This window comes from Globicephala melas, chromosome 11 (genome assembly GCF_963455315.2).
Source record: "Globicephala melas chromosome 11, mGloMel1.2, whole genome shotgun sequence".
Taxonomy (NCBI): domain Eukaryota; kingdom Metazoa; phylum Chordata; class Mammalia; order Artiodactyla; family Delphinidae; genus Globicephala; species Globicephala melas.
Window position 1 is genome coordinate 32,245,959 of NC_083324.2, and position 22,652 is coordinate 32,268,610.

A 22,652-nucleotide genomic window follows, 5' to 3' on the forward strand; every position below is an offset into this window, starting at 1 on the left:
TCTGCTGCTGGGTAAAGCCTGTCAGAGCAGACTCTCCCAATGCCCCACTCATATTGCCTAGGCTCACTCCAGAAATCACCTCCAGAGTCCCCTAGACCCATTTATGACTTCCTGTGTCCTTCAACTTGCAGGGGTTTCCAGCCAAGGGGGTTAACGTCCCGAGCGGCCCCTCCCCATCAGTGAGAGGCAGGAGTTGGTGGATTAAATACTTCCACCTCCCCACCCCTTAGTGGAAAATTATGAGGTGTGTCTTACACAGTCTCTCGGTGGGGGGGCCCCAGTGGGTTTTACTCCGGCTGCCCACAGCTGTAACCTGGTGGCTTTACAACTTTTTGTGGCCTCCCTCCTTTTGCCACCTCACTTTCCCACTCCCCACCAGTTCTTCCTGGGAATCACCTCCCACGTGAACAGCTTATACCTAAATCTTTACCCAGGATCTGCTTCGGGGGGAGCCCAAACCAAGGCAGCTGGTAAGCATACTGCCTAGAATGATCTTACAAGCCACAAGGTACCAGACTGATCCTTTGGGAAACAGTACCCCAAGGTATATATCCAAATGGTGTAAAGCAGCATCACTTTTCTTTCTTTAAAGTTCAAAAATATATTGAAATTCTTGGTGTTCAGCTCTCTCTGCCATTTTCCCTAACATATTGGTGATACTCTGTTCTGATGAGTAACATCGTTTTCCATTTTTGCTGTTCCTCTTTCAATATGGTATTACCATTTGCTAACAAACTTAGTGTTTCCAAACTTGCCTGTAAATTTAATTTACTGTGTGGCATTTGTCCATTGTTTGTCAATCTGAGATATCCAGTGAGTAGAGCAGCACTGTCAGTCTGTGGCTGCTGAAAGTAAATGTTTGTTGATGCATCAGTGATGAGCCCAGGCTAAAACGCAGCAGGCAAGTGTTGCCAAACTCAGAGAGCCACTTTCTGGCAAACCTTTTACAATATCCTGAGGTGAACCAGGCCTTTAAAATTAGGGAGATTAAAAAAGTACTTCTGCAAGATGAAGCTTCTGTTTTGGCCTGAGCCTTATTGGCAGGTTGAAGGCAGGACTGAAGTTCTAATGGGGAAAGTACTTCTTATCTTCAGGGTTGGGCCCGTGCCAAGGAGGTCCTGTCCTGTGAAACCTATCAACAGATTGTTCAGAGAGTGGTGAAGTCTAGGGTGAGATATATCCCACAAGAAGTCAGAAGCATCTTTAATTGGCATGGGATCAAGAAGTCCAAGAGGAAGGCAGGAAGAGGGCCACCTTCATGGACAGAGCTCTGCACTCAGCAGGGCTCCACTATGTGGGCACATAACGTCCAATAAATATTTGTTTAATATTTGAACAAATCAATGCTTGGTAGTCAATCTTGCTTTGGGTTTTTAGGGATGGTGGCCTCAGAATGGGTATTCACCACAGAAGAGCCCCTATACATTCTTTCCTTCCCAAGACCAACTACGTAATTTGCAGGGGCCAGTGAAAAATGAAAATTCAGGTCCCTTGTTAAAAAAGTTAAGAGTTTCAAGATGGTGACCGCAAAGCTTTATACTCTATGTGCCCACATAACAGAATGCGCTAGAAGTACCACAGTAAGTGAACTTGATCTGGTTTCCGCATTCTTTGAACTTAGCTTGAGGGAGGAGACAGACGTTAACCAAGTTATCACACAAGTAAAGGGTAACATTTTTTTTTTTTTTTTTTTTTTGCGGTACGCGGGCCTCTCACTGTTGTGGCCTCTCCCGTTGCGGAGCACAGGCTCCGGACGCGCAGGCTCAGCGGCCATGGCTCACGGGCCCAGCCGCTCCACGGCATGTGGGATCTTCCTGGACCGGGGCACAAACCCGCGTCCCCTGCATCGGCAGGCGGACTCTCAACCACTGCGCCACCAGGGCAGCCCCAAGGGTAACATTTTAATAGGGTTAGTACAACAAAGAGGAGGCACATGAGGCTGAGAGGCCATAACTGGGAGATTTAATGTGGTTTGGAGCTATCTTGGATGTCAAGCTGATATCTGAAGGATGAGGAGGAGTTGGCTGAGAGAAAAGGGGGAGGAAAGAGGGTTCCAGGCAGAGGAAACATGGGGAAGGAGGAATTGGGATTATGGGAGGTTGGAGCGCAGAGCAAAGGGAATGAAGTTAGAGACGAGAAGTAGACCAGGCATCAGCCTCGTGATCCAGCAGAGGAGGGAGAAGAGGGGGTGCCCAGAAGCAGCCCTCGGCTCCCTTCCCTGGAGGCACAGAGGGTGGGGGCCTTGGCTTGACGGCTACTTGCGGAGGTTTGGATTCAGGATTTGTTCCTAGTGTCCAAGACTTTGATAAGAAACTTACAGAGGCTGATGCTTACCTACAGATCTTGATAGAACAGTTAAAGCTTTTTGATGACAAACTTCAAAACTGCAAAGACGATGAACAGAGAAAGAAAATTGAAACTCTCAAAGAGACAGCAAATAGCATGGTAGAATCAATTAAACACTGCATTGTGTTGCTGCAGATCACTAAAAGTACTATTAATCCTATGGATGCAATATATCAGCCTAGTCCCTTGGAACCTGTGATCAACACAATGCCCTCCCAGACTGTCTTACCTCCAGAACCCACTCAGTTATGTAAGTCAGAGCAGCGTCCATCTTCTCTACCAGTTGGACCTGTATTAGCTACTATCTTGGGACATCATCAGACTCCAACACCAAACAGTACAGGCAGCGAGCACTCACCACCTAGTAGCAGTCTCACTTCTCCAAGCCATGCCAGCTTGTCTCCAAACACAGTCCCAGAGTTCTCTTATTCTAGCAGTGAAGATGAATTCTATAATGCGGATGAATTCCATCAGAGTGGCTCATCCCCAAAGCACTTAATAGATTCCTCTGGTTCTGCCTCAGTCTTGACACACAGCAGCTCAGGAAATAGTCTAAAGCGCCCAGATACCACGGAATCAGTTAATTCTTCCATGTCCAATGGAACAAGTGATGCTGACCTTTTCTATTCACATGATGATAGAGATGATGAAGGGGAGGCAGGGTTGGTGGAAGAGCACAAGAGTGTTATCATGCTTCTGTTGTCACAGGTTAGGCTTGGAATGGATCTTACTAAAGTAGTTCTTCCAACATTTACTCTTGAAAGAAGATCTCTTTTAGAAATGTATGCAGACATTTTTGCACATCCGGACCTGTTTGTGAGTATTAGTGACCAGAAGGATGCCAGAGACTGAATGGTTCAGGTTGTAAAATGGTACCTCTCAGCCTTTCACACAGGAAGGAAAGGATCGGTTGCCAAAAAGCCGTACAACCCCATTTTGGGTGAGATCCTTCAGTATCACTGGACATTACCAATGATACTGAAGAGAATGTGGAGCTAGTTTCAGAAGGACCAATTCCCTGGGTTTCCAAGAATAGCATAACCATGATCCACCAGTTTCAGCCTTTTATGCTGAGTGTTTTAACAAGACGATACAATTCAGTGCTCATATCTGGACCAAATCACAATTCCTTGGGATGTCAATTGGGGTGCACAACATAGGACAGGGCTGTGTCTCGTGTCTAGACCCTGATGAACATTACATTCTCACATTCCCCAATGGTTATGGAAGGTCTGTCCTTACAGTGCCCTAGGTGGAACTAGGTGGAGAACGCAATATTAATTGTTCCAAAACTGGCTAAAGTGCCAATATCGTCTTCCGCACTAAACCTTTCTATGGGGGCAAGAAGCACAGAATTACTGCTGAGATTTTTTTCTCCAAATGACAAGAAGTCTTTCTGCTCAATTGAAGGGGAATGGAATGGTGTACTGTATGCAAAATACTCAACAGGGGAAAATGTAGTTTTTATAGATACCAAGAAGTTGCCTATAATCAAGAAGAAAGTGAGGAAGTTGGAAGATCAGAATGAGTACGAAACCCACTGCCTTTGGAAGGATGTCACTTTCAACTTAAAAATCAGAGACATTGATGCAGCAACTGAAGCCAAGCATAGACTTGAAGAAAGACAAAGAGCAGAAGCCCAAGAAAGGAAGGGAAAGGAAATTCAATGGGAGACAAGGTTATCTCATGAAGATGGAGAATGCAGGGTTTATGATGAACCATTACTGAAACGTCTTGGTGCCGCCAAGCATTAGGTTGGGAAATGCAAAGTTTGCTCCTGGTGACCAGGGCAGGAGGCATAATGAAGTAACAGTCTTCCTTTGGGAGAACCTGTTCACTCCCTTCTTATTGCAGTGGTTCCTGTCTCCTGGACTTTCTGATGCAGATGAACAATTGAAGCGAGAAAAGCTTCCCTTTTTCCTGTTCTGTGGCAGTTACAATGTTGACTTGGATCTTGAGAAAAACTTCAGGTTTTGAAAACAAGATGTCTGCTCCTTTTCCAAATCCCATGTTATAAATCTTAGTCTCAAATTCTGCACTCTAGTATTGCTGTTGAAATATACAACATATGTTTCCTAGTTCATATAATCTTGGGTTCTCTCTCTATATATATATTCACATATATACATGTATATAATATAGGTGATGCCAGAGTTTTCATAAATACTCCATCTACTGTAAATATTGGTTCCTCTGAGTTGTTTTAGAAAATTTAGCGCAGCGTATTAAAATCACGTGTTAGGAAATTTCGTGGTCTCACCTACAATAACTTTTATTTTGGAATTGAACTGTATTAAATTGTATCTAACTCTGGACTACAGTTTAATTATACTCAGTGCTTCTTAAGGCTTCATAAAGTAATTTTTCCAACCTTTAAAAAAAAAAAGTAGACCAGACCTGACTTTGCATAGGGTCTTACAGACACTAACAAGTCTTGAGAAATTCAGGACCGTGTTCATGACTAACAATAACACAAAGATGAGTAAAATTATTCACCCTTAATTTCTCTTCAAATAAACTGAGAAAGAAAATTGCCTCAGTACAGTTCTCTTACTAATAGGAGATGATGTTCTTCCACATAATCATGTTCATGGACGCTGGCCAATCAGAACAGGCACCAGATATGGAACCAGCACACATCCATGGGCATTGGCCAATCAGAACAGGCATTAGGGACTGTGTGTGGAAGGAGAGAACTTGAACCTTTAATGATGAGGGGCCTTTAGGAGCTCTAACTCCCCATCTATCCCCATCTTTGCTTGGTTGGCTCCATCCCATCACTTAGGTGTCATCTCAAATGTTCCTCCTCTGAGAAGCTTCCCTGACCTTTCTCTCCGGTAGTTTTACCCCTCCCCACCTTTCATAGGCTTTCATATTACCCTGATCTACTTTCTTCATAACACTTAGTACACCCTAAAACTAGCTTTTTTATTTGCTTATTGTTTTATCGTCTCTGTCCCCTCTGAGGGCAGGAACCATATCTCTTTTGTTAACCAATGTATCTACAGCAGCTTGCACAGTGCCTGGCACCTAATAAGTACTCAATAAAATATTTGTTGAATGAATGAAACTATAGAGTGAAATTCATTCATCTGAGTCTCTTGTTGTTCCTGGATTATTTATTTATTTATTTATTCATTCATGCATGCATGCATGCTGCTCCGGGTCTCAGTTGTGGCATGTGGGATCTTTAGCTGCGGCATGAGAACTCTTAGTTGCAGCATGCATGCGGGATCTAGTCCTCTGACCAGGGATCTAACCCAGGCCCCCTGCGTTGGGAGCGTGAAGTCTTAGCCGCTGGACCACCAGGGAAGTCCCTGGATTTCTATTGCCAAGAAATGAGAAATACTGTGGGTCCCAGAGTCAAAAATGGAATTTTATGGATGGCACATCTTGGTGTTTTAGTCTTTCTGAAAAGAAATTCTACAGTTTTATATTCACTGTTTTGGATTCATTTGTTCATGTGTGTCAGTCAACAAACATTTGTTGAGCTTGTCCTGTGTGCTGGATTAGTCCTTAGAAGTGCCCAGGAAAGATCTGGACATGAAAGAATTCTACTCTTAGTAAAACACTGATTTCCTGGGAAATGGATTAAATGCTGGATGAATATGCTTTGATTCTGCAAAATCCAGATCTCAGTTTCAGACCTCAGGATAAAAGTGATTGGGATGGGCTTTGAAGCAAAAATTCAGGATTAGAAAATTTAGCACAAAGTCCTTTCCCCCTCCCTGCAGCCCACTTGTGGCTTATCACAACTTTTGCTTTTTTACTCAAAACTTGACAGGACATGATAGTGCTGCTGAAGGAAGGATTCCCTGAATACCTGCATGTCCCTGGGGTTTGGCGGCCCTTTACCTCTCTCCTGTAATTTGGGGTTGTGATGAGGCCCTCCTCCACTTTCAGAGACAGCTGCAGAAGGAAAATGTCCCTCTAATCACAGTTGACATCTTTCCAGACACCACATCAGAAACGGTAACTGGCTTTCACGTTATTGTTCTGACAGCTTCTTTGCAGACTATTGCCAGGAGCATTTTCTCAAGTTAGTCAAGACTAGTCTGAAAACTGGTAGCCTCCTTTGTGCAAATGAACTCTAGTTGGACAAGGAGAGAGGTCCAGTCCTTCCAGAGGCCACATTCTGAGGAACTACATTAAGACACATTGTTGACATATTCAAGTACATTGTTTTGAGGGTAGGGGTATTACCTATTACACAGTTATTTTCCTTTTAGCTGTTTCTTTCTACTGAGAGAAACATCTTTAAAAATAAAGAGCCTCTTGTGAGAATTTCCAGTTTTGTTTGGAAGAGAGCTATTTTGATCAAACAAGCCTTAAATTATATTCTTCTCGGCCTAAGGAATTGTGTCCCAGCTAATACCCAACCAAGTTCTGCTGAAGTGCCTGGGCAGTCTCACTGCCTTGTAGGATCCTGGAGCCTGCAGGCACCAAGGGTTAGCAGATCCTGCAGAGCTGAGCCCTGAGGGCCTAAGGCCCCCTGGAGTTGGGCAACCGGTGGATATCAGATGCCCTGAAGAGGAATGAGTGTCTATGGGCTTGTCTTTTTCTTGAGGAGTGGTGAGAGTGTGCAGGTTATTTGTGAACTTATTTTACTGTTGGCAACTTAGTATTATTTCAAACTTATAGAAAAGTTGCAAGTCTAAGATAAGATACTTCTGAATACTCTTTAACCACCTTCACTGATTGTTTACATTTGCTTTCTCTGTGTCTCTGTGTATCAGCCTCTCAGTAGATAGATAGATAGATAAATAGATAGATATGGATAGTTAAAGATAGATAGAGATATAGAATATATGTATTTAACATATAAATGTAAATTATTTTTCTTCCTATTTGAGAATGAATTGCAGACATTACACCCCTTTAGCCCCAAATACTTCAGTGTAAGAACAAGAGCATCCTCACACAGTATGATTATCAGAAGCAGAAAATTTAACATTGACAAAATATATTAACTCCTCCACCATTCTTTTTTTTTTTAATTTATTTATTTATTTTATTTTTGGCTGTGTTGGGTCTTCGTTGCTGCATGTGGGCTTTCTCTAGTTACGGCAAGCAGGGGTTACTCTTTGTTGCAGTGCGTGGGCTTCTCATTGAGATGGCTTCTCTTGTTGTGGAGCACAGGCTCTAGGCACGCAGGCTTCAGTAGTTGTGGTGCTTGGGCTCAGTAGTTGTGGCTTGCGGGCTCTAGAGCGCAGGCTCAGTAGTTGTGGCACACAGGCTTAGTTGCTCTGCGGCATGTGGAATCTTCCCGGACCAGGGCACGAACCCGTGTCCCCTGTATTGGCAGGCGGATTCTTAACCACTGCACCATGAGGGAAGCCTCCACCATTCATTTTTAAAGTTTGTCAACTGTCACAATAATGTATTTTATAGCTGTTGTTATTCCTGGTCTAGAGTCCAATTCAGGGTCATGCATTGCATTTATTGTCACATATTCTTTTGTCTCCTTTAATCTGGAACAGTTCCCCAGGCCTTTTTGGTGTTTCTTGATTTTGACAGTTTTGAAGAGTAGAAACCAGTTAGGTTGTACAGTTTCCCTCAATGTGGGTTTATTAGATGTTTCTCCATGACTGTCTTTGGATTATGCATTTTAAAAAAATATCTGGAGTGATGGAAGAATACTTTTTTTAAGCTGTGCATTTTTCACAGGAATATGACAGAAGTGATATGGTGTCTTTCTCTGTGTATCACATCAGAGGATACACGGTATCAGTTTGTACCAGTATTGGTGACATTAGCTTTGGTTACTTAGTTCAGGCGGCATTTTCTAAATTTCTCTGTTGTAAAGTTACAATTTTTCCCTTTTTAAATTACAAGGAAATTGAAACTGTGGAAGAGTCCTATCCCTCATGAAATGTTAACCCACTAGTTTAGCATCCATCGATGATTTTTTAACTCCATCATCCCTTCTATGTTTATTAGTGTTCCATACAGAAGAGGTGTCCCTGCACCATTTATTTATTCATTTATTTAAATCATATATATTATATTTATTTATATTATGGGGTCATGGATCTCTGTTTTGGCTAGTGAGAGCCCTATAAGTTGGTGCCTCATCCATCATTCTTAGAGTACTTCATTACTTTTGATACATCAACATGTTTCAGGCTCATCTTGTATTTTCCCTACCCCAGCCCTAAAATCAGCCTCTTCTCCAAAGAGCTCTGGGTCCTTTTAGTGGAGACTGGTACTTTGAAACCAAGATCTGGGCACTTGGTGTGTTCATTGCTACTAGGGTGTCATTGCACGAATATGTGTGTATGTATAACCATGAATTCATTCTGATGCCTCCAATTCCAATCTACCTATATGCATCTATTTTAAAAAACTTTAGGTGTGCCTTCTGGGCACACTGGGCAGTTGTCCCAGTACCTAGATAGCCTATAATGGGGGGTGTGTGTGTGTGTGTGTGTGTGTGTATATGTACACATGCTTAGGGTATATAAGTATATGATAGCACCAAATAAAAAGTGATAGTGGGCTTCCTTGGTGGCACAGTGGTTGGGAGTCCGCTTGCTGATGCGGGGGACAAGGGTTCGTGCCCCGGTCTGGGAGGATCCCACATGCTGTGGAGCGGCTGGGCCCGTGAGCCATGGCCGCTGAGCCTGCGCGTCCGGAGCCTGTGCTCCACAACGGGAGAGGCCACACCAGTGAGAGGCCCGCGTACCGCAAAAAAAAAAAAAAAAGTGATAGTCTCCTTCCTCCTACCCCAGACTCTGTCTCCAATGAACACTACATGTGCTTCCTTACAGAAAGAAATTTGATTCATACAATCGGGATGTATGTATATATATGTAAATAGATAGATATAGATATGTATGTATTTTCCTCTTCTAATTTTAAGAATTTGACACAGTAGGAAACGTGCTGTGCATACAATTTTATTATTATTATTACTATTACTCAATATATCCTGGAGGACCTTCCATACATTGTGTAGCTCTACACTATTCTTTCTAATTGTATAGTATTTCATATTATATGGATGGACCATAGTTTTGTTTAGCCAGTTTCTTTTGGTGACATTTTGTTTCCAGTATTTTGCTACTTATAAACAGTGCTACAGTAAACATCCTTGTGTGTGGATCTTGGTGAAAGTATATCCCACCGTTATTCCTACCAACTATTTTACTGATAGATATTGTCAGAGTATCTTCCAGAAAGTTTTCTGTGGTTATATAGCCTAATCCTTCTGCCTGCAGTATCTAGGGACAGGTTAAATGATGATGACGTTCTGCCTTGACACCTCTAAGGCTCTTGATACAAGTCTCCAGCAGTACCGATGTTCCCACCCAGCCAAGGAGATCAAAAAAAAATCAAACCAACCTTCCATCTTAAAACTCTAATTAAATCCCTATTTAAGTTGTTGTTTCTCACCTTAATTTAAAGTCTGCAGGTCTAATCTCTCCATGCAAGGATGAACGTCACCTGGTGAATAGAGATGCAAAAAAGTAACATTGTCTGCTCTTGTTAGCCCTGAGGGCTTGTGCTTAAAGCATTTGGTCTCTGATTAGTAACCAAATGACAAAAGCCTCCTATTAGTCTTGTTGAGACTCCTTTCTGCTGGAGGAGTGTGTGGATAGACTGTGAAGCGAAGCCTGGAGAAGTAGAAGCTGTGACTCCCTCTGGCTCCTGGACTCTTCCCAACCTCTGATCAGAGAGGAAGCCAACTCAGCCCTTTCTGTGTCTTTCACAAGGGACAGTCAATGTGAAGGTCGTTCAATTTTAAATTTCTTCCCAGCCTTATCTTTAAACACCCATGTAAATTGACATTACATTCTTCTTAAAATATACAAATAATGGCTTGCATGGCTTCCCACAAAGTCAAGTTGATGGACCATTTTTATTCTGTGGCTTTACCTGCCTTCTAGTACACTGCTAGTTTTAGAAGCACAGAGCCACGTTCAGCTTGTCTTAGGTTCAGTGCCCCAGAAGCAGACCCAGATACAAGTGCGAGTAGTTTATTTGGGAGGTGATCCCCAGAAGCACTGGTGAGGGAGTGGGCAAGAGAAGAAACAGGGAAGGGAAGGAAGCCGCTACAGCATGTGATCATGAACAGGTCAGCTCTGTGGGCAACTGGGGCTCAATCCTGCTGAGGACTTCTAGGAGACTGTGTGGCAGCGATTCTCAAACTTTGCTGCGCAATAGACTCACCTGGGGAGCTTCTGGAACTCCTGTTGTTCAGAATCCCTGGATAGCAGGAGTCAGGACCCCGGAGCATTTTAAACTCCCCTGGTGATTCCAATGCAGAGTCAAGGCTGAGAGACTGTACCTCTGAGTTGTCCCCTCAAGCTTTAGGAAGCTGGGGTGTTTCCCTACCAGCTCCAGTTCATCATGGGTTGAGGGCTGCTCCTGGTGACACTAACGCCCAAGCATTTCTGGCCTGTGGAAAGCCAAAGCCTGCCAGGGAATGGTGACTGCTCAGGCGATGTGGGCCAGCAGTATCAGCTACACAATTAGCTGGATATGATATCAAATCCTGGCTTTGTTCACCCACTCACAGAGCAGTTTTAATGAAGTCATTTAAACTCTTTAAGCCTCAGTTTCCTCGTGTGTAATAACTTCTTTGTCCAAGCTGTAAGGATTAGGTATAATATACGGAAAGCACTCAGCATACAGTGGATTCCTAATAGATCGTTGTTTTAAACCCAGCGAGGGGAATGAGGGAGGGAAGGAAGGGACTACTTCAAGCGGCCAGAATATGCCATAAAGAAACTAAGCTTTAGCAACTCAGGTTGTGAGTTCTAGTCTGGTTAGACAACACCAAATAGTTCTACCAGGGAATCTTTTTTTTATTTAAAGGAATGTTCTGATCAGTTGTCAGGATTTACAGAGTGGCTTAGCAGGTGCAGTCCATTTCTCCAGCATGTTCCATCTCTGCTTCGTGTGGCAAGTTGCCCCCAGGAGTAGATGATCCAGAGACCAGTGGCCGAAGGGAAGCCTTTCTCTTCCTGTGGATGAATGCCTGCTAGTATTTGGGGTGCTGCTCAGGAATGCATGGGGTGCTGTGGCTGCTAAGGCATTACCAGCACCGGGGTCTCTCTAGATAGGAAAAGGCAGGAACCCAGCCAAACATGAGTGAAGAACTAAGAACTCTCCTTGTAAAATCAGGTTCCCCATATTATCATGGGCAATAAACACATTTGAATCTGAATTGTACAGTTGGACCATCTAAGTTGTTTGGTTACATGGAGTAATTCCTTAGAAATTAAGCAATTATTTGGACATTCCCTAAACTATATGGGTAATATTTTTGCTGATAAGGGCCTCAGACAGTTCTGTATGGGAATAATTTTAATAAATAAGAGTTCATTATGCTGGTAAAAATAAGTGAATTAGCAAATAAAGGAGGGCCAGGGAAGCACCAGTGATAATAGTGTGTTATGAACCAAGGATTGTGATTAATCCAGTTCAGTGCGCCTGAGATTGGAAGAAAACAATGTAAAATAATAGTAATTATTAGAAGGCTTAGAAAAAAAGTGCTCTGTTTAATTAGATTTTGTGCTTCTTGTCAAATTCCATTGTTGAAAACCTTTGTGAAGATGAGCCCCCTTTCCCACTTTAGATGAGTGCCCATAATGGAGTTTTTCTGGAGCAGTCATTCTGGAAAATCTACTTGCCAGTGCTCTGCCCTGGACAGACAAGTTTTCTGTCTTCTCTACTGCTCCCCTGGCCTTGAGTGTCTTAGAGGGAAAAGTGGTTTGTAAATGTTTGTGGGATGAGAGTGAATCTGGCTGCCATTGATTTCAGGGCTGGTGGTGGCGCTGGCAGGCTGGCTGGGTCTCCCCGGCCTCTGACCTGCCTGGTTGAGCATCTTTTCCTTCCCATGGGAGACAGAGACCTTTCCTTGGCCAAGGTGACCTCACCTCTGCTTCCCAACAAGCTAAAGGCCAGGTGTTCTGTGGCCAAAAGCAATCATTGGGGCTTTTCCTGATCTGCCAAAATCAAGTTAATGGGTACACTTTTATACATTAGAGGAATTTTCTCCATGTTCTTTTCCCTGCTCTCACTTGCTGTTACTGCTGTTATTGCTGCTACTAGTAGTGATAGCTAATACTGAGATGTTACTGTGTGCCAGGCATTGTGATCTATTTAACTCTCACGATAACCTTAGTTATTATATAGACAAGGAAACTGAGGTTCAGAGAGGCGAAGTGATGTGCTTAAGTTTCTATAACAAATAAGTGGCATGATGAGGACGTGAACCCAAAAATATAACCTTAGAGCCCAGCTAGCATCTTTAAACCACAGTTAATGGCATCTGAGCACAAAATTGCATATTATGTTAGTTAAGATTTATTTACCAGCAGCTCAGAGAACACCATGATTTCCAGGTTTTCTACCCCGTAAGCACATTGAAGAGTCTAGAAAAAAGGATCATGGTTCCTGGATGCTGGAAAAGGGAGGATATTTTAAAACTAAGGTATTGGGCTTCCCTGGTGGTGCAGTGGTTGAGAGTCCGCCTGCCAATGCAGGGGACACGGGTTCGTGCCCTGGTCTGCGAAGATCCCACGTGCCGCGGAGCGGCTGGGCCCGTGAGCCATGGCCGCTGAGCCTGTGCGTCTGGAGCTTGTGCTCCGCAGCGGGAGAGGCCGCAACAGTGAGAGGCCCACGCACCGCAAAAAAACAAAACAAAACAAAAAAAACCTAAGGTATTAAAAATGGAGCAGGGGGTCCCTCTCAGTTCTCTTACTCAGCCCTGAAGCTGAGACAGAGGAGAGATGATATGTGGATCCTGTCCCTGCTCGAGCATGAGTTTAGTGAGTCAAGTTCCAGCTAAGGGCAAGTACAAGAACACAAAATCCTTTTGCTAATGTCTCCCTAAAGAAGGCGCAGATGAAAGCCCTCATCAAAGCCTCTGAAACCACCAAAGCTGTTTGCCAGCAGAGATAAATCAGAAAGGTTTGAGATCTGGTTTGAATTTAATAATTACAAATGACTAATCAGGGGCCATTTGCTGTCAAGTCAGGAGCTGCACTCTCTCCATAAGTGCATTTTTGCTGCTCTGGTCACTTGGTTATTAAATAGAAAAGCCCTGTGATTAAATCACAGGGCTGTTCCGACACTAATCAATTCAATCTCAGCCATTTAAAATTAAGTCAGGCCTTGCACTTGCCCTGTCTTTGTTTCAGAAGTGGGAACAACACACTGCAAACGTGACTGAAGGTATCCAGAGAGCATCCATTTATAACCCTGTGTGATGTGGGTAGCTAGAGGAGGGTTAGGCTGCATCCCAAGTCTCTTATCCATCATCCTGCAGGATCCCCCATCTCTAATACCACCCCCGCCCCTTGCCTGCCTCTCAACGTAACTACAAAGCAGCAGTGACAATAGTAGTAATAGTAATTATGGTAATAACCACGGTAGCAATAATAATTATCATTTTTTAATCTCTTGCCATATGCCCGGCCCTGTTCTAAATATTTTTTCTGCTTTAATCCTTCAAATAACCCTATGATGAAGAAATCAAAGTTTACAGAAATATTTTATAGACACTTACATATCTCACACACCTGGAACCTGCCTGGCACGTAGTAGATCCTAGATAAATATTTGTGAGTGAATGAAGGGATAGAGAGCAACTTGCCCAAGGTCACACCAAGGAGAAATGATCGAGCTGGATTCTGAGCTCAGATCTGTCTTGTTTAAGCTCTTTATTTCTTTGAGGTATGTGGTAACTGCCTTGTGAGCCTTTTTATATTGTTGTAAGACACACATTGTTTTAAATAAATATTTAAATTTATTTTATACTATTTATTGTATTAATTTAAGTAAAACACACTTTGTTTTAAAACAATATTAAAAAAGAAATAGCACTGGATGGCAGGAGGATCAGTGGGATACCAGGGAACCAGGAACCAGGCTGGCGTAGAGAAAACTTCACTCTCCAGCATTTACTGATTTTGGGACCGTGAGCAAGTCACTAAAGCCTTCCTAGGCTTCAGTGTTCTTCTCTGTACAAATGAACACCACCATGCTTACTTAGGCTGGGCTAAGGAGAAGCTAAAAAGGAACAGTCCTTTAAACAGTGAGCACAGTGCTTGACTCATAGCAGACACCCAGTTCCAGCATCCACTTCCCTCCACCTGTATATTGGAAGGTAATTCACCTTTGATTCTAAGACTCAAAACCTCAAAGGAGGGCTTCCCTGGTGGCGCAGTGGTTGAGGGTCCGCCTGCCGATGCAGGGGACACCGGTTCGTGCCCCGGTCCGGGAGGATCCTGCATGCCACGCAGCAGCTGGGCCCGTGAGCCATGGCCGCTGAGACTGCGCATCCGGAGCCTATGCTCCGCAACGGGAGAGACCACAACAGTGAGAGGCCCGCGTACCGCAAAAAAGCAAAACAAAACAAAACAAAACAAACTCAAAGGATCCCAAGATCTAGGTCTAGAGGGAATGGAACCTGAGCCTAGTAGGAATAAGGATAGGTTTGGACCCAGGGCCAGCTCTTCTGCAAATCCATCAGCTGAGGACAGGTAGGGTCAGTTCTCTTTGCAGAGAACCTTACCCAGAACCACAGAAAAAGTAATTGTTCCCGGACCATTTACTAATGAGATTTATTTATTTTTAAATTTAATTTTTTATTTTTGTCTGCATAGGGTCTTCATTGCTGCTCACGGGCTTTCTCTAGTTGCAGTGGGCTAGGGCTGCTCTTTGTTGCGGTGCGTGGGCTTCTCATTGTGGTGGCTTCTCTTTTTGTGGAGCACGGGCTTCAGTAGTTGTGGCTCATGGGCTCTAGAGCACAGGCTCAATACTTGTGGTGTGCAGGCTTAGTTGCTTCACGGCATGTGGGATCTTCCCGGACCAGGGATCGGACCCATGTCCCCTGCATTGGCAGGTGGATTCTTAACCACTGTGCCACCAGGGAAGTCCCACTGATGAGATTTAGATGTCTACCTTGCGCTATCAGGAGGTAGGCAAGCCTAAAAGGATATAGTCATAGAGTGGCCTGGAGAACAATGATGCATCGTGAAAGTGCATGGTGTCACCAGTAATGAGTCTCAGACAGAGTCCACCTCATCCATCCAGAGATACCTGTATCTCCATCAGAACTCATATCCACATACACAGAAGACTTTGCCCTGTTGCAAATTAACAAAGAGCCTCCTGGTTGTTTTTTGATCCAAGAAGCATGAGAAGGTTTTTCCAGCACCTAAGCACTTCTAGAAAGTGTCTCCATCAAATATTAAACCCAGGGGGCTAAGGAATCAGATGGTACACTCGCACCCTTTGTTCCCATACAGTCCCTCTGTAACTGCCTTTCCTCCCTGCCTCAGATGGGTGTTTAGACAAAGGGTTCAGGTGCCCGTTAAGTTCATTTATGGTTTGGTTCAGCAGGCTGTTCATTTCAGTCGAGGTATTATCAATCCTGGATTCCTTGCTCCTAAAGCACAGAGGCTGAGTGCTAATGCTGTTTGTTGTTCAGGGCAGTGCATGGATGCTGGCTAGTCATGGGTGTGCCTCACCCTTGAACAGACATTCCTTCTCATAGGAGGAGTGGAAATCACAGTATCCCACTTGGACCAATGTCTGAACAGCTGTAATTTTTTTTTAACGTGTCTATATATTTTAAGGAAAATAAATTCCCCTGCTGGTAAGGAAAAACTCTCTTATTTGAAAAGCAAAAATCGTAGCTTGAGCTTGTATGTTTTGAGTCTCCAAGGAAATTTGAGGTTGAAGAATTTCAGCCTTCAGTGATCTTCGCTTTTGAGGTTTTGATTTAATTTTGGCAGCCAGGTGGTTAGCGGAAGGGGAGGGTGTCACCTCAAGAACACTGGCCTCCTTTATTTATTCTTTTTTTAGTCACTCATTCAGAAATTATTCATTGACCTACTGCTCAGCACTGGGCACTGGGGTTTAAAGTTATGTGCCCAAATCAGAGAGCCCAGACTACAGCACAGTCACTGAGCTCACCCAAGGCGCTTTGTTTTTCATGGTTGAAAGGGAAGTGGACTGTGCATTCACTTCAGTAAATTTGACAAGAATAACATGGTGGGTCTGTGGGTCTTCAAATAGCCTGAGAACCCATGAAACCAAGTATGTAAATGCAGGTGTTTCACACACAGTGTCCTTCCTGTCTAGGAACTCCCCCAGGTCATCTGTCCATGGCTTCTGATGTACAGAGGAAGGGCTGTGCTGGGCTGGCAGAGTGGGTGCCTGTTTGGTTTCCTCCATTCCTTCTCCCTGTGCCCCCGTCCCTGAAGTTGGGTAATTGGTAAGGAAGACAAGCTTCTCAAAGGGAGCAGGGGGCTCCCCTGGTGGCTCAGTGGTTGAGAGTCCGCCTGCCGATGCAGGGGACACGGGTTCGTGCCCCGGTCCGGGAAGATCCCACATGCCGCGGAGCGGCTGGGCCCGTGAGCCATGGCCGTTGAGCCTGCGCATCCGGAGCCTGTGCTCCGCCACGGGAGAGGCCACAGCAGTGAGAGACCTGCGTACCACCAAAAATAAATAAATAAATTAATTAATTAAAAGAGGGAGCAGGGCCAAGGGCATCAACATCAACAACAACAAAAATCAAGAAATACTCTTCTGGGGGAGTTGGCTAGGTGCCAGGTACTGTACTGGGTTCTGGGAATGTGATCATGACAGACTGTATCCTGCCTTCATGTGCTTACATCTCATTAGAAGGTCAACCAAAAACCAGAAAACAAAAAATTAAAGTATCTCTGTAAAGCGGGTCTCCCCTGCTAGTCTCTGTCTCAGCATATTATCTGACTCATTCACAGCAGAGATCACAACCTGTAATTATTTTGTTTTCTTTTTATTCCCAATTAGAGGGCAGGGAGCATGCCTGGCTTGTTCACTGCTGGATCCCGGGACCCAGAGCAGGGCCCTGCACATCAGAGGTGCTCGGTAAACATAGAGCGAATGAGCAAAAACTAAGTGACACTGTGAAATGTTTGCCTGGGCCCAAAGTTTAAACTTCAGGCTCCTTCTGTGTTGCTGGCCACGATCAGCACCACCCGATGTAATGGGAATTGAAAAGAAAATCCACTTTGATAATCCATGCAGATTATATTTTACAAAATATGTGGGTTTCTTAAGGAGATCATTCTATCCCAGATTAACTGGCTGTGGTTTAATTTCAAAGGCCACTCGAGGACTTTTGTCTCCTGGGTTTGACACTTGGAGTGCCTGGAAACATCTGGGGTTAGTGCTTAGGAGGCTGCACTCAAGCCCTGGGTGATGTATTGAGTTGGTCTCAAGAGAGCTGAGTGCGCGTGAGGGAAAGAGCCTCTCTTAGTGTCCCCTTTCCTTCACCAGCGTGGGCCTCTTGGGGTAACAGGCTACTATTAACATGTCATGTTGGCAAAATCATTGAGCACTCGAAATGGAATTGTAGCATCATAAAATTCCATAATCTGACAATACCAGGTAGCGGTTTTCATCTTTATAGCTTACAGTTTGGGTACTATGTAATGGGAGGCACCATTTATTGTGCCCCTACTATGTGCCAGCCCTCATTCCAGGTGCCATATACACATCATCTGTGATCCTCAGGACAGCCGGACCTGGTGGGCGTTATTTCCACTTTACAGGTAACATCCCAGAGCCTCTGCCCTCTCATGGAATTTTCCAAGATTCCAGGTATAATTCTGGAGCTTCTCAAGGCAAGAGAAGCCAGACTTAGGAAAAGTACAGGCTATCCCAGACGGCAGGTCACCAACGCAGCTGTTCCCCACTTTTCTACCCCAGCACATGTTACTAATTGATGGCAGCCTTGTCTCATTCGCTATGCTGTGGAATCCTTCTCAGTACAGCACTGCAGGCATATGCTACCAGACATTTCCGGATGTCCAATGAGTTGTAACCTATTTGCCAAGCATGCTTTAAATGGGTGTGTGTGTGTGTGTGTGTGTGTGTGTGTGTGTGTGTGTGTGTGTGTGTGTGTGTGTGTGTGTGTAAAGGGTTTTGCCCTAGGAATTAGAATCCTGGATTCAGAGTGTTACACTGTAGCCATGTAACTTGGAACAGATTGCTTATCTCTTCTGACCTCAGTTTATTTATCCATAGAATGGGAACTATCCCTTGCCATACATGCCTCCAAAAGTCACCATATAAATATAAGCCAGTGACTTGGCTTCAGAGACAGCACAGTGCTGCTTTTAATTGTAACTGGATTATGAGTCAGTATGGGTCATGTCCCTACACAAACATGAAGCATCCTCAAAAATGGCAAGCGTCTCTCAGCATCTTCTCCTCCCAGAGCCCCTGAGCAGAGTATTTGACTCCCTAAAAATCACATGGTGAACTTGTTAATGAAGATTCTTGGACACTGTCTCAGAATGGCTGATTGAGGATCTTGGCTCCTGGCATTGGATCTCTAAACTGTTACACTGCTCAAGTGGAATAATATATAGGATCTAGCATTCCATACTCTGGATAGAACCATGTTCACCTTTGGGATTTTAAATGTCTATGTAGCTAATGACAGAAAAAGAGGCCCCAATCTCCTCCACATCTGTGTCTGACAAACTCTTATTCATCCTTCAGACCTATTCAAATGCCCTCTCCTCTAAGAAGATATCCCCAGATCCCACTAAGACCAAGCTAATTACTCCCTCACTGTGCTTCCAGAGTCCTCCAACACACATTCTGAGCACCTACTATGTACCAGGCACTCTGCTAAGTTCTAAAACGCATTACTGTATTTACTCCTCCCCCTTAGAGAATAAAAGCTAATGTTATCACTTCCACCTTAGAGTTGAGAAAGGGTGACTCAGACAAGTGAAGTGACTTTCCCTAGGATAACTGGATCTTACTGCATTATAATCACATCAGAGTCTGTGTCGCCTACATGAATGTGAGTTCCTTAACTGTGGAAGTTGCTGATCTTGGCATTCCTGGGAGCAAACACAGGACTTAGCACATAACAGATGCTCAACAAATTTTTGTTGATGTGAAGAAATAATAGAACAATTCTAGTGAGACAGACAAGGACAGCTCTGGTTGCTTTCCAGTCTCTGCCTGTGTTCACACTCATCATCTGATAGAGGAGGAAGAGGAGGAGATGGTGGACTTCTTTGGGGGTTGAAGACTCCAGATATCTCTGGATTCCACTGTAACCTCATACCAGTAATTCTGGTCCTTTGGTAGCTTTAGCAAGTCACAAATTTAGGGACTCGAGAAATACTTGCCTGATTGATTAAGCTGGGGATATAGAAGAGAGGTGAATGTATCTTTAAAGAGCTTTATTGTGTCTATGGATGGAGTTTCTTTTCTTTTTATAAAGAGGATAATGTATTTTCCATACCCAACCTCATTGACTTCCTTGGTCATAAGTTCATTTCAAATATAATTTTCTTCAGTTCAAATAATGACTTTTCTGAATCTTGGTGTTTATGGCTAGAACATAGGAAGGTTGGAGAAGATGTCTAAGGTTCTTTCCAGCATTCTGGTTCCGTGCTACATCAGCACCCTGGACGATTAGAACAAATTTAAATTACCCAAGTACAAAGCAGCTCTAAAAATGGAATATCTTTAAGTGAATTAGATTTTCTTTCCAGTCTAATCTCTTCTTCCAAGTTAAAAAAATATGAACTTTATGTCAAAATTTCTAAGCCTTGATATACAGAGACATTTAGAAAAAAACCAGAAATTTAAAGAGAAACAAACTGTAGCAGCATGAGTAAGAACAATAATGCAAACCAATTATCCTAGAGCTTAATAGTTTCCCGTAATTTCTTAGGCTTTCTTAGGACTATTCATTTACATAGCTTGGTTAAAGGTTTTACATAACATGGTAGAAATGGTAAGGATAACGTGCTATTTGATGGCATTTTTTTCTTTCCTTAAAGCCATAATCCTTGTTTACATTTGAACTTTGTTTTATCGTTTGTTTCACAGCGAAAACGGAAGCAGAGCGCCCAGGATGAAGATGCCATTAGCCTTTGCAGTCTTGATATAAGTGTAAGTACAGTCCTTCCTGTGTCCCTGCCATGAGAATACTTTTCATCTCTGAATTTATTTGTTAATATGCTGTGTGCTTTGAGTGGGCTTGCAGGATCCAACTGTGGAAATTGCAACCTGGGAGGAAACTCTCTTTAAAAAAACATTTCATTTTACTGGAGAAAGCTGTGTTGCCAACTTAAACTTCAAAGCCAAGCTGTTTATTGCCTGTGTCTTTTCTCTCATAAAATGAATTATGAAGTCAGTACATCTGTGTAGAATCTAGATAAATGCTGCTGTGCCATGTTAGAGGCTTGGTCCAGAAGATGGACCAGATGTTTGTCCCCTTTGGGGGAAGTTGGCAGGTTGGCCCAATTCAGGCATCTGGTGGCTCAAAGGCCAGAAGAAGTCTCTGGCAACATGGCTGAGGGAGTGGCTTTGGATTCAACAGCTCTTAGTTTGAATCAAGATTCTATACTTAACAATTGTGTGACCCCTATCCTCACCTCTGTTTCCTCATCTGGAGAAGACTTAACCTAACAGGATTGTTGAGAGGATCAAACAAAACAGTAAAAGTGAGACTACCAAGCACATTGCCTGGTACATACTAGGCACCCACCAAATGTTAACCTCATTGTGTTTTCTTTTAAAAGCAGAAGTTTGCAAGAGATGTTTAAGTGACCTGGTAGTTGTGTGCTAGTGATGATTGAGGTTAAAAGCTTTCTTGGATTTTTCAGGCCCACATCCTTGGATGCTTAGTTTTAGTAGCTTTCTTTGCATGGCCTCCTTGTCTCCCTACTGACACAATTGAGAAGCCTACCTGAGCTTCTGATGCTCCCATCATCCAGGGGCTGGGGGAACCCTACCTAGGCTCCCCATGTCTATTCATCTTTCACACTCCCTTGAAGTTTAATCATTGTGCACAGTGTATCCATCTAACTTTAGGCCCTGGTCTTTCTCCTCTACAGAGGCCACAAAAGTCATTGTTGTGAGATGAGGCTTCTATGCTAAGAATTAAAAACTGGGTCGTTGTCCTGGCTGTGCCTGTAACTAATGATGTAACCTTGGAAGTCACTTTCTCTCTCTGGGCCTCATCTGTTAAAAAGATAGATTTGAGATCAAGTCTTCTAAAACCATTGTGAAAATTTGAAACTTCATTGAACGCAGATTATTGGGTTCTCATCTGATGACATTTATTTACCAATATAACAGTGCTCTCTTAGTTATTTTTAATTGTGGCAGAGTTTTCTGTGATGCAAACAGCCATCATGGAGTGAGCCTGAGCTAGCATTAATGTACTTGCACATCTTTATTTTACCATATGGTGTTTGTTCCAGTGTTTAGACCATCAGGTTGATGGAGTTGGACCAGTTATTAGGTTGCCATGGTAACAGGACAAAAAAGATGATGGTCTTCTGGGTTTTACTTTACTCACTGAATGTTTTATTGTTGACAAGTGAAGTCTTTGGAACTTCCCTTATTGGCAACAACTTTTTGGTGTTTGAATGTTTTCAATTTTGTGGCAATTATTAGAATCATTGATGTTCAGAATATATAGAGCCCTTAGCCATCATGTTGTCCAATCCCCTCACTTTGAAAATGAAGAAGTAGAAACCCAGGGAGGTGTAGTGATTTAATAAGATCTTAATCTAGGTCATTTCTAAGATCATGCCTATTATACACTTTTCCTCAACTATGTTTATTTTTCAGGGAAACATGTCTCTAGAAGCTTTATTCAAAGAACCACTAAACTCTCTTATATGAAAGGATTATTTGCAACCACTTGTTGTGATATGGTTTTTGTGCTGATTGGCATCCATGACCTTGCCTTCTCGTCAAAGTCATCTAAGCTCATGTAATGAATAATTTGATGTCTTTTCTCCTTATGCAGCTGCAGAAGGTATTTCTCTCTCTCTTTTTCTCTCCCTCTCTCTGTCCTTCTCTCTCTCTCTCTCCCTCTGTCTCTCTAACCATCTCATATCATGTTTTGTCACAGTTAAGACACTTTTATGGAAAAGAAGTCTGCCTTTGTGCTCAAGGAGTCAGCTATGGCCAAACTCCTTTCTGATTTGCATGACATTTTTCCTGAATCTTGGCAAATAGATTCCAGAACTGGGGCAGAGTTTCCTCCAAATATTGTCACATAGTATTATAATCATTATAAAACTTAGAAGAATCCTAGAAGTTGTTGGAGGACATGAAAAATGGTGTTTTGCAGTTTTACTGACAATCCAAGCTGTATGGAGATGACAGGATGTGTGACATATCCAAATGTAGCCATGGAGGAAGTGTCACTAATTTTCAGTGCCTTGCACCTAACAGGCACTCAGTAGAGATGACTTGAATTGAATGAAGTAGTGGGTGGAAGCACTCACGAGAAGATTGTAGCCATAAAGGCT

The 22,652-nt window shown here is 43.3% G+C and overlaps 1 protein-coding gene and 1 pseudogene across 4 annotated transcripts in view; both read left to right on the forward strand.

Moving 5' to 3' along the window:
• Positions 1-22,652, forward strand: part of ARHGEF3 (Rho guanine nucleotide exchange factor 3) — a 311,851-nt gene that overhangs the window by 148,424 nt on the left and 140,775 nt on the right. For all 4 annotated transcript variants that reach the window (XM_060307980.1, XM_030867470.2, XM_060307982.1 and 1 more), the window contains one exon: positions 20,212-20,274. In XM_060307980.1, coding sequence (XP_060163963.1) covers positions 20,212-20,274 — 63 coding nt within the window. The remainder of the gene's footprint in view (positions 1-20,211; positions 20,275-22,652) is intronic.
• LOC115859005 (oxysterol-binding protein-related protein 9 pseudogene) lies at positions 2,272-4,100 on the forward strand (annotated as a pseudogene).